The sequence below is a fragment of the Glycine soja genome, chromosome 5 (genome assembly GCF_004193775.1).
Source record: "Glycine soja cultivar W05 chromosome 5, ASM419377v2, whole genome shotgun sequence".
NCBI lineage: Eukaryota > Viridiplantae > Streptophyta > Magnoliopsida > Fabales > Fabaceae > Glycine > Glycine soja.
The window spans coordinates 29,024,264-29,036,311 of record NC_041006.1 but is presented as its reverse complement, the minus strand read 5'-3'; the positions used below and the strand labels follow the sequence as shown (position 1 = coordinate 29,036,311).

The 12,048-nt window shown below is 34.3% G+C and overlaps 1 protein-coding gene and 1 pseudogene across 5 annotated transcripts; one reads left to right on the top strand and one right to left on the bottom strand.

Annotated features, from left to right (window-relative positions):
* Positions 1-4,221: 4,221 nt before the first annotated feature.
* LOC114411263 lies at positions 4,222-5,796 on the top strand (annotated as a pseudogene).
* A 332-nt stretch (positions 5,797-6,128) lies between these two features.
* On the bottom strand, positions 6,129-11,977 carry LOC114412457 (vacuolar cation/proton exchanger 2-like). 5 transcript variants are annotated; one of them, XM_028376357.1, is made up of 9 exons: positions 11,700-11,974; positions 11,210-11,386; positions 9,726-9,947; positions 9,429-9,641; positions 8,137-8,253; positions 8,011-8,064; positions 7,181-7,258; positions 6,950-7,011; positions 6,129-6,370 (listed from the first exon to the last, which is right to left on the bottom strand). In XM_028376357.1, the coding sequence occupies exons 3-9, from the start codon at positions 9,924-9,926 to the stop codon at positions 6,328-6,330; spliced, it is 768 nt and encodes a 255-aa protein (XP_028232158.1). In that variant the 5' UTR covers positions 9,927-9,947; positions 11,210-11,386; positions 11,700-11,974; the 3' UTR covers positions 6,129-6,327. The 5 variants fall into 5 exon arrangements, with proteins under 5 accessions (XP_028232158.1, XP_028232161.1, XP_028232159.1 ...); XM_028376360.1 differs by having other exon boundaries at positions 7,187-7,258; XM_028376358.1 differs by lacking the exon at positions 11,210-11,386 and having other exon boundaries at positions 11,700-11,977.
* Between the last annotated feature and the right edge of the window lie 71 nt (positions 11,978-12,048).

Sequence of the window (12,048 nt, the reverse complement as noted above, 5' to 3'; positions counted from 1 at the left end):
ATTTATACATATACTCATCACACACTTCAAAATATAGTAAAAAAGACTTCTATTTTTATATAGATCTGGCACATTACCAAATTATATAGCAACAATCTTAGTAAAACTGTTACAATTTTAAGCTGCATAAAATAATAGTTATAACAAGGTTATTGCTTCTTGATAAAAAATACTATATATACTTATAAAAATTATTCTTAAATATAATTCACATGAAATATTAGCCTTCTTTATGAATATTGAACATATATAATAATTTATTTTTCAAAATTTGACAACATCAAATCATGCAACTTCTTTTCTAAATAGTTATTTAAATGAGACAATTTATATAATAATAATAATTGAGAATCACATAACACCTTTTCACATAAAAAAATATCATAAGTTAATTATGTAAGCTATATGATTGAGAGTCATAACTTATGAAAGAGTATGCATAAAAAATAGTGTATTACATAAAATAATACTTTTTCATATATTATAAAATAGTTTATATAATAATAACTTGTCACATAAAATAAAAACTTTTCACATAAAATAATAAACCTTCATAATCATATTTCTAAGGAAATCACTAAGTAATAACTGGGAATGTTTTGTTTGTCGAGTCTTATTTTTCGCACTTTATTAGTTTTTCCTTTGTTTTACTTTTTCATGCATCCTCTCTTCACATTAAACAGTATCGTGCGGCTACTCGGCCCCTGTTTGGCAGACTTCAGAATCCTTTCTGTTGATGCTTGCCTTCCATATTATTGCCCATTGTCGAAGATTTTCGTGTTGTCCATGTGCACAACCAACTCAAAACACCATCACTCACAAGCCCCCCTCCCCGCAAGGCCTTGGTGTGTAAAGTTCATGCACATGACGTGTGACGCATCTCTAACAAGCGTCACATTGGCCTCCATCGTCATTGCAGGCCTTCGTTGGTTGTTGTCAAGCCATGTTTATCCAGTGCAACCACAAAACTTGAATCACCTTTAGTTTTTACCAGCATGACTACATTTGGAACAAGCTTGGTTCATATCACACATATACTCCATCTTGAGGGGGAATGTTAAAGATATGATTTTATCATAATAAATAGGAAAATATCTCAGTTGATAATTAGGGATTATATTGATTATTATTCATTATTATGTTTCCTTATATTGTACTCTTGATTCATTATAAATTAGAATAATATATATTTGACACACAACACAAGAACTTCAACATATAATAACTAGATCAAAGCATGGAAATGAAAGTAAATCCTAACAATTTCCTGAAAAGAAAAACCATTGAAAAATACAATCTGACTCCTTATTTCTCCTAAGCTTGGTTGAAGTTGAAAGTCTCCTTCTCCTATAGCTCACACCCACCACCACCACTTAGAGATCCAAAATCCTCCTTCTCTTCAACTTTATCTCTAATCTCTAACTTCTCTCTAGGAATAATTCAAGTGTGAAGAATCAGAGATGGTATTTATTGGCTAAGTTAGGAGACCTAGTGATAAATAAGACTAATGGTGGATGGGAACTCATAAGTGAGGACTAAGGTTACTAAGCCTTTAATTTGATCGTCCATTCTTCTCTTTACCTCACCTCTTCATTTATAATGTATTTTGTTTTTATTTTAATAATTTTGTTTATATTTTAATTAACTAAGATAGCAATTCTGCTACTAATTGTAACTCCTAAAATACTTTCTGCACCCTTCTATAGAAATTGGTCAGCTTTACTTCAAGAACCTCCCTTTTCTGCTATTTGCACCCCATCACTTTTGTTTTTATTTTTATTTCCTAGTCCCAAAACTAATAATTATTTTAATCTTACCCATATAGCAATAAAATGGCACACAATTAATTAAATAACAACAAATCAAACAATAATCATAATTATAAACGTAAGAAATTTGCATAAAATAAACACAATTATAACTAAAGAGATACAAGCACATAAATAAAATTTCAAGGAGTTAAACCATGCAAGACATAAAAGAACTATAATCAATAATACAAGAGAATTTTAATACAATGGTGATGGGTTTGATGTAGTTTTGGGGGCCTATTGGTTGAAACAGTTCGGTCTAGTTTTGATATACTATCAAAACCTCACTATGAAATTCCTTCATGGGGAAAATTACATTGAATTAAAAGGTGACACTAATCACACCCCTTACTTGTGAGTTTTAGGCAAATGGAGCCATTGGTTCAGGGTGACCAATCAACTCAGTTCTTCTCCTTAAGAGTTTTTGGGCCTTATGAAGCTAGGCCAACCTTTTCTTCTTCCTTGTTAGTTAATTCCCTTGAGCTTCAACACCTTCTCCAAGAGTTCGCTCCTTTGTTTCACGACCCAACATAGCTTCCACTTTCACGTTTTTCTAATCATTCCATTCCCTTCCTATCTCATGCCTCACATGTGAATGTGCGTCTCTACTGCTACCCGCATGCCTAGAAGCTCGAAATTGAGTCATAGGTGGCCAAATTGCTTGCCAGAGGTTGGATTCCACCTAGCACAAGCCTCTTTTCCTCTCCAGTTCCCCTCCTTAAGAAGAAATACGATTCTTGGAGAATTGTGTAGATTACTGAGCTTTGAATGCATTAACGATTAAGGAAAAATTTCCATTGCCAATGGTGGATGAGTTACTTGATGAATTGGGGTCATCTCAATCTTCTCCAAGCTCAACCTTACTTCCAGATTTCGCCAGATTCACCTTTAACCTTAGGATGTGCATAAGATGACTTTCCACACTAATGAGTACCAGGTCATGTCGTTTGGTCTTTGTAACGTACTTGCCATGTTCCAGGCCACCATGAACTATATTTTCCGACCGCTGCTCCGTAAACATGTTATTGTCCTCTTTGACAACATTTGGGTTTTCAGCGCTTCCCCAAAGTTGCATGTTATCCATTTAGCTCAAGTGTTTACTATACTGGCTGAACATTAGTTCTTCTTTAATTTGTAGAAATGTGTGTTTGGTTAGTTGTAGGTTACCTATTTGGGTCATATCGTGACTCATGGTACGGTGGCTCCTGAACCTAGGAAGATAGCAGCAGCGAAGGAGTGGCCCACCCAAGTTCTGCTAAGGCTTTGAGAGGTTTCCTTGGTTTATCTGGGTTTTACTATAAGTTCATTCATAACTATACAGCCATAGCTCAACCCTTAATAACCCTTTTGACTAAAGATGGGTTCAAATGGTCCCCCGCTGCCCATAACTCCTTTGATGTGCTGAAATGTGCTTTAGTTCAGGCTCCCATTTTAAGTTTGACTGTCATCCAAATGGATGCCTCTGGGTTTGCCATGGGTATTGTCCTATTGCAAAAAGGGCACCCACTTTCTTATTTTAGCAGGTTATTTTGTCCTCAAGTGACATATGCATATACTTATTTGAGGGAACTACATCTTATCACTTGTGGAGTGAAGAAGTGGCAACAATATTTACTTTGTCACTTCTTCACCATCCAAATTGACCACCACAATCTCAAAGAACTTTTAACTTAGGTGATCTAGACACTAGAACAACAACATTACTTATTAAAACTGGTTGGCTATCACTATGAGATCTAATACAAGTCGGCTCCTCTAATATTGTTGTAAATGCTTGTCCCAATCTTCCTCCTCCCGTATAGTTGACCTCAACTAAATTCTTGTTACCAATCATATATATATATATATATATATATATATATGTATGTATGTATGTATATGTATGAGTCTGAGCTCTTACAACTATCCTTATCCTACAAAATAATGTCTACTTTATTCTCCCTAACATAATCGTAACAAACTTTCTTCTAGAATATTCACTACTAAAAAACTTGTTTTTTACGACGCACATTCTAAGGCGGTTATACAAAAACCGTCTTAGAATGTGACGCGATGGCATTTTTGTAATTAAAATCATTATTTTTTATTTTTACGACGCACATTCTAAGGCGGTTATCAAGAACCGTCTTAGAATGTGGCACGATGGCATTTCTGTAATTATAAAAGAGTTAAACAAGGACGGGTATCTTAAAAAACCGCCTTTATATTTGTTTCTTTATTACTAACCCTAGCTTTATAGTGCTTTCAATCTCATATCGTGCCGCACCTCACTCACCCTTTCATTTTCCATTCAATAATTCAAACACCAGTTAATGGCTACCCTTCAGATATTCTCCTCCTCCTCCTTCTTCTCACAGCATTAAACGTCGTCGTTTCCATGACTCCATAATTCTCCGGAAGCAGAACAAGAAGCAGCAACAGCAGCAACATGAGTTCACTTCCTTCCAACAGCTTCACCATCACCGACCCCTCCATCCCGGGACACCCCATCGTCTTCGCCAACCCAAGCTTCCTCAAGCTCACGGGCTACTCCCTCCGCGAAGTCCTGGGCTGGCCCGCAGCCATCTTCTCGGGCCCATTAACATCCCAAAAATTTGTAATCAAAATTCATGAAATCGTTAGAGAGGAGCGAAACGCGTAGGTCATTTTGCTCAACTACCACAGAGATGGTATGCCGTTTTGGATGCTTTTTTGTGTTTCCCCTATTTTCAGTAGCGACGGTGGCGCTGTCGTGCACTTTATTGTTGTACAGGTACCGCTTCAGAAAAAGGAATGAGGGTCCGGAGTAAGGGATTTCGGGTTCGGGTGCTATCGGAAGGAAGTGTGCGTGGATTCGTTGGCGGAGATGATCGCATTTGTTCATTGGAGCAATTGCTCGAACCTGATGTTAGAGGTTTATTTCTTTGTTTTGTTTTTTTTCCTTCCTTTTCTTTACTTTTTCATGCATGTCAAGTGAGTGCTTCGTACTGAAACATTGCTTCACCAACCCTAATAATTAAAAATAATTTTAGGACAACGTAGATACATGTGCTTTTTTATCATGTTAGGTTATGCTAAATAAAAAAGTTCAAATGTATTTTAAACTTGATATTTGATGCAGAATTGTAATAGTTCCTTTTGGTCTCCCAGTAATTGTCCTAGTGTTTGGGTTGTACTGATTTTTTAGCTTTGTGGGATGCAGAATTGGAGAGAGAAGAGTCGTGTGAGGCGAGTGATGATGAGAAGCGAAGTGTTGTTACTGCCATGGACTGTATATTTTCTGTGCTAACCCATTACGGTGAGGCCACAGGGAGATTGGTGTGTAGAAAGAGGTCCAGCATTCCTGACGTGGGTCTTTTAAGCACATCCTTGATTATTTCTCTTGGTAGAATCAAACAAAGCTTTGTATTGTGAGTTATTGGAAATGTCTACTTTTGTTATTACTTTACCGCAAGCTTTATGCTTTTTTGCAGACCCTTAATTTGTTGTTTGTATGATTTTGAGTTTCCATGCAGAACTAATCCGCATTTACCAGACATGCCTACTGTTTATGCTAGTGATACCTTGTTGAATTTGACAGGTTTTAAAGTCGTTACCTTATATAAATTAGATCAAGTTCAAATGAACTTATTAATATTCTCCCATAGTTCATAGCATGAATTGTATTGAACATATTCAACTAATTTTATTCTTCTTTTTTGTATTTGACAAGAGGGAATTGTACATCCTTACGTGGAATTGAACATGAGAGAGAGAGAGAGAGAGAGAGAGAGAGAGAGAGCTCTGTTTTTAAAATGTTCTTGCATACATTGCTTTTTTTTGGTCAAAACATACACCTTGCATACATTGCTTTTTTTTGGTCAAAACATACACCTTGCATACATTGCTTTTTTTTTTGGTCAAAACATACATGACTTATTTAATCTCAGTTTTGAATTATTCTATAATCTTTACTTAAGAGTTAAGATGGAGTGAAGGTAAGGTGGAGAGGAATGAAAGAGGATAGGGTCATGCTGCATTGTCAACTAATTAATTTAATTTACATGACTTATTTTAAAAATGAATTTAATTTACATGTATAAAAAACTACATTGTCAACTAATTAAAAACTATTATTTATATGATTTTAAGATAATAACTTATCTGACTACTCTTTATTTTTTAAAATATATATATTGATTTGAGAATACAAATAATTCATATTTGAAATTAGTGATTCTAAACTTTTCCATCTTGTATTCCTTGGCTGAAGAGTAGTGCTGTTACTTTTTAATGCCTTTCACGTTCAAATTAATATGTATTCCAACATAATAATAGCTAGGAAAATAGCTAGCATACTTAAGGCAATTATGAGCGTCTTATTTATTGGCTATAGATCAATAGACAGGTTGTGCATTTTAACTTTTAATTATATCCTTTAAACACATGTTCATAAGCAAAGGAAGAGGAGAAGTTTATTCAAACGGAATTATAATTTGATTTTCTAGCCTTGCTTAAATTGCTGTAGTATTCCTTTTACTTTGACACTACTACAGGATTATAAGCAGCAGAGGCCATCAAAAGAGCTTGTTGCCAAAGACCTGCATGGTGTGGAGTGGAAATTTCATCACATTTACAGAGGTAATGTAATTAGAAAAATTAAGTGTCACTACAAGAAAAATGACCTATGCCTACAGACAAAAACTGTCACTAGAAACAAAAAATCCGTAGGTAAATGTATGATAGACTTTGTCCTACGGACATTTTTTCCGTCAACTTTGAGGGGGCGTATAATGACAGTTAATTGTCTGTCACTATAGGTTTTACCTACTATGTATAGTGTGTAGGTAAAAGTCATTAACTTCTACTTACATCTCCTAACTGTAGGTAAAAGTCTTTAATATATACCTATCATCTTCAACTAGGTAAAAACCATATAATAATAATAATAATAAATCTTCTAGCTATGCTCCCTGCTACTTACCTATTCATATGCTTTTTTTAATTATCATGTGAAAGATGACATTTGAATTGGAAGAATATGTAAATATACTGTTTAAACATATCTATAGGCCCTTTTTAAACTAAATTGGTGGTCTTCGTTTGCAAATCATGCAAAATAGAGAAACCATGTTTGAATAATTTGTCAAACATCATACAAAAAAAGCATTTTCACCAACCTGCCGGCTGCCAAGTAAATGTGTGTGCCTATCATCAATAGGTAGAACAACCAACCTGCCGGCTGCCAAGATGGAAATCAGAACTGAAACAAATTAATTTCTTTGATTTGCATCAGGGGAACAACAAAATCTTCACAGCCTCATTTCAGAAAACTAAATGTACAAGAGAAGGTATATTTAAAGCGAAAGTCAATTCATTAATACAAGTCTAACTTATTGAGAGGAATCTACATGTACATAAAAATTGGTTGCCACTATCAGATAGCAAAGAATAAGCATTAGTCCTTTGAAGTAATTAGCAGTTCCTTCCTGCAAATGCATAATAAATGTCACAGTGTTGTCTCTTCAGTCTTCACCATACTAATAATCAAGACGTTGTTAACATGTGTCATTATCTACGTGTTTTAGGTTCGTAATACCATACTTTTAATTTTCACTTGTTTTTTTTATGTTTGAATACAAACCTGTAACATGAAGGCAACAACTATAACAGTAAGAAATAGTACTGCAGTCTCAAAAAGTTGAAAGTTTAAGTCCATAGGGTGCCCTGTTATCCAGCCAATAACAACACAAAATGGTATCTTCATAATGAAAAGGAAAATGTGAACGAAATGAAATTTCACACACTAGATTTTTGTTATAATTTATAAGGAGGAATTTATGAATGAAAAAACCAGATGACAGTCCATTAATGCTGCATCAGGCCATCTTCTACTACATATAGGAAGAAACTGAATATATTCAGTTGTTTCATCACTTGGTTTCGATCCTACTATCATGTTATATGTTACTCCTACTAAATTTTGCTTTCTCTTATTTGGACATCATGCAAATATTTCAGCATATTGTACTCCTCAGAAAAATGCATCTCTAAAATTCTGTGTGCAAAACTCTACCTTAATTCTACCTGAATATATGCATGATACATAAGAAAGCAAAGACTGTCACACATACTTGCATGAAAACTAAAATTAGAAAAAGCATTTTATATTTACCATAGCAACAGTAATTCTATATAGTAATTCAATCTCATCCATACAATATAAATATATAATACTTGCCACAAACATAGATATCTGTGTGGATGACCCAATTGCTACTCCTAAGGAAATGTCCTGCAAGAATAAAACTTATTAATATGAATATATATGGGAACACATGTGTGAATACAAGAACTGAAACCTCACAAGTTTATCTTTCATGGCAAACATTATAGCACTGGCATGTTCAGTTGCATTCCCCACTAGTGGAAGCAATATGACACTAATAAATGCTACTGGAATTTCCCATGCCATAGATGCTCCCTGTAACAAATAGAAATTTTATTTCTTAGAAAAATGTCCTAAAAAGAACAAAACAAAAATAATAAATTTCATATAATAATAAACATTTAATGATACCTTAGAGAAGTTATCTTTCTTGTAAAAATATACAAAGGACAAATGGCATTTCATTTGAAAAGCAAGCCAAAAACCTGAATGACCTCAAATAGGTAAGCACAAAGGCAAGGATGAAGGAAGAACAAGATAAACTGCTTGAACCGCTTAAGGACAATAGCCGGAGACAGCTAGAATTTGGAAGGTTTAGATTCTTGTCAGAAAATGGGAGTGAGTATTTGGACTTGTTAGAAATCAGTTAGGTTGACAGTTATTATGTTGTAGTAGGTTCTTAAATCGTAAAGGCTATAACAGATCTCTACCCAATAATAAGGCGACATCTCCCTAGAAGAGTTCTCTCTCCTTATTCCCAATTGAATTGCATATTCACTTCTCTCTTCATGCAATTCTGATTATCTCTCTCCCCTTGGGAACCTCTCACAAAATCAACATCACCTAGTGGACAAAAATAGTTTACCTATCTAATGCTGACAAACATGGGTCATGCTCGTTCTTCGGACATTGTTAACGATGACACACAACTTAGTGCTTGCCAGGCCAGCTTTTTAAGACTTGCATAAATATATAAACATGATATACTGAGTAGGAAATATATTATTAGGCTGAAAGGTAAACTTTGAAGGGAATCTATTTCAATTTAACTACCTTCTAACAAAAAATGTGAATATTATCCCCACCTCTATAGCGCCAACCAAATATTCTGACAGGATTGATATCCAAGCAGTCATAACCGAAAGCCAGATTATTGTTTCCCATTTAGAAATATCTGAAGATTCATCATCATTTGAGTTGTTTCCCATTTAGAAATATCTGAAGATTCACAAAATCTTGATTGATATACATCAAACTTGGGTTATCTAAGTCTAGAATCTAAATATCACTTTGTTGTCTGCTCGTTTAGATTAAAGAGCATCCATTCGGTCCAAAACCTATTAATAAGCATGTGTCACAGTTCCTATTCATAACAAAATTATAATTGTGATTACATAAGAAAATCAATAATATCACATGGCATACCACATATCCACAAACAAAAGAATGACTGAGGAAACAAAAAGGAAACTGGATATAAGACTGCCAACCTCGTTCACAGAGACGTAGAGATTTCTTTGACTTTTTAACTGAAAAAATAGGTATGCAACATAAGCCACAAGCATAATGCAGCTGCTGAATCTTGAAAGTGACAACTCTGACTTCCCAACATGGACCTCACTGTGAGTGTAGTGTAGAACAGCAGGAAAAAGTATGCCCATGACTGCCATTAGCAATAATCTTGAGTTCACGGAAGTAGCTGCCTACATGGTAAATTGAATCAGCTACAGGTAATACAAAATGAAACTAAGGAACATAATAAAAAAGGCAGAAATTAACATGTCTACCTTGTTAAACACTTGCTCCTTCTCGTGATTAACAATCCCACCACATAAGAATGCACACCCAAGCACCAGTAACATATTGGACAATATTGAACCCAACAAAGAGAGCTGGACAACGCATGTCATTCCACTTTTCAGTGCATATATTGAGATGATTAGTTCTGTTGCATTGAACTTCACGATTTTCTTTCTTGCCGGTGTCATGACTCTGATTCTTTCTATTCCCTAGAAAATTACACACTAATGTGAATTCACTTTTTTGGCCATGCACTAATGGTAATTAATTAAGAACGGGTGTTCTAAATAGTTAACCAACATAGAAAGTGCTCGTGAAATTTCAAAACCTTGTTTGTTGATTTGGAGTGCGGGTCTTTGTATATCATCATATGACTCAATTATGAGTTAGTGTGGGTAGGTCACGGGCCAGTTGCTTACGCACACATATTATAACCCTATGTGCTATGTCTATATAGTTATAAAAAAAATGCAGCCAAATTATGAAAAAGTGACCAAGGTTTAGACCATGATGATAACAAAGCTTGAACACCAAAACAGGGGAGGATAAATAAGAACACGAATAAATCCATTTAAAATTAGCAAAAGGAAACAGAAAAAATGACTACATGATCATTTCGATTGAGTTTAAGTGGCTTAATTCTCAAAAGGAAACAGAAAAAATGACTACAAAAAATAGTGTACTAAATCCTTAACGCATTTAAGCACTGGGTACAGGGAATCATCTTATGTTAAATTTCACAGTGCTAAAATTTTCACATGTATATATAAAAAGTTGCATATGTTAGCTATCAAAGAAAATCACTGAGCAAAAATTGTGACAATATGCCAACGGAAAACAATAGAATTACGGAGAATGACTTATTTCCTTAATTATTAATTGCACAACAATAATTAAATGGTGTTGAGAAACGAATGAAACAAAAGAATCTATGTTTATTTTCAGAAAAAATTTCATAAACACTATGTTATATAAATAGACACACAAAGAAGGAAGTGTAAATATAATAATTTATATAATGCATGCATTGAACTGTTAAGTTACAAATTGGTAGATGACTTTCAGTAATAAAAAATGGAACACTTAATTCTTTGGTAGGCACTTTAAAACTACTCCTAGACAATAATGAGTCATTCTCTTTCAAAATATTATTGTGGATAGCATGATATACTTTTTTGTTCAACCATTCAATTAAGCAATGTTCCAACTTAAAGTGACTACCCTACTGCAGCATTCAACATACACATCCTATTACATATTTACATGTGCATTTGCACACCATATTCTTCACAAGCATCTTACTTTCTATCACGTGTGTTTATATTATTGTATATTAAGCTTTTAACAATTGTACATTCTTATAAACTCAGTAAATTGAAAAACAAATTAATGAAACCATGTAACTTCAAAGAAGAAACAGACGCTTATTTTATTAACACACAAAATTCTTCATCTTAGAACTAAACAGTACTTATTGTAATGGATAATCCTTAGAGCAGGTGCCACTAATTCTTCCGGAATCTGTTGAACTTTCTCAGCAGCATGCTTCTCTGACACCAGAGCCTCTTCATAAGTCAAGCCAGATTTTCCAGTAATTTTACAAGTCCAAACCCTCTGGCGATATTGATTTAGACGATTCAAATAATCACTAGTACATGTCAAGGAATACCAACCGTCAAACAAATAATCTAAAATAGGAAAAAAAGTTCATTAAAGTATTCAATCACTGTTTGCTATTAGTTTATTCAAAGTAATAAAGAGAGGCAAGGTAGAAATAAAAAAGATGAACAAAAAAAAGATACTTCATACTTGTAATCTTGAAATATTTCTTTAGTAAATCGAATTTGATAATCGCGCTTCCTCGAGCGACATAATAACAGTGAAATCGAAAAGGCATAGAACAATAAAATTGCTTCTGAATGAAAATTAAGAGAGAGAGAGAGATTCAAAACGGAATAAACCTTTGTCCTTGACGTACTCAGAGAGAGTGTTGCAGTCGGAGCACAAGACAAGTCCGATGAAACCGAGATTCTCGCATTCTCGCGAATTTAATTGCTCCGATGATGAACCCAAACACAAACTCAAAGCCAACACAAGCCCTTCTTCATCTCCGAGAATCGAATCGAATCGAACTAGCGAGCCAAGTCAAGGGACTGGGTTAGTTACTTCATTCCATGGGCATGATCCTCACGCTCTATCATATTAGGCTTCACTATATGGGCTCCAGGCCCTAATTTGTTTTTGATTTATCTATTTAGTTCAACCGAATTATTTTAAAATGAGAAAAATAGTGAAAATATTGTATGTTAT

What these genes read in the sequence shown, in the direction of transcription:
- LOC114412457 (XM_028376358.1), bottom strand. Translation starts at nt 9,926, where the DNA reads ATGACACCGGCAAGAAAGAAAATCGTGAAGTTCAATGCAACAGAACTA. An exon ending in AGGAGCAAGTGTTTAACAAG is followed by an intron (nt 9,642 to 9,725) that starts GTAGACATGTTA and finishes TTTACCATGTAG; the next exon opens with GCAGCTACTTCCGTGAACTC. An exon ending in TCTACGTCTCTGTGAACGAG is followed by an intron (nt 8,254 to 9,428) that starts GTTGGCAGTCTT and finishes TATTTGTTACAG; the next exon opens with GGAGCATCTATGGCATGGGA.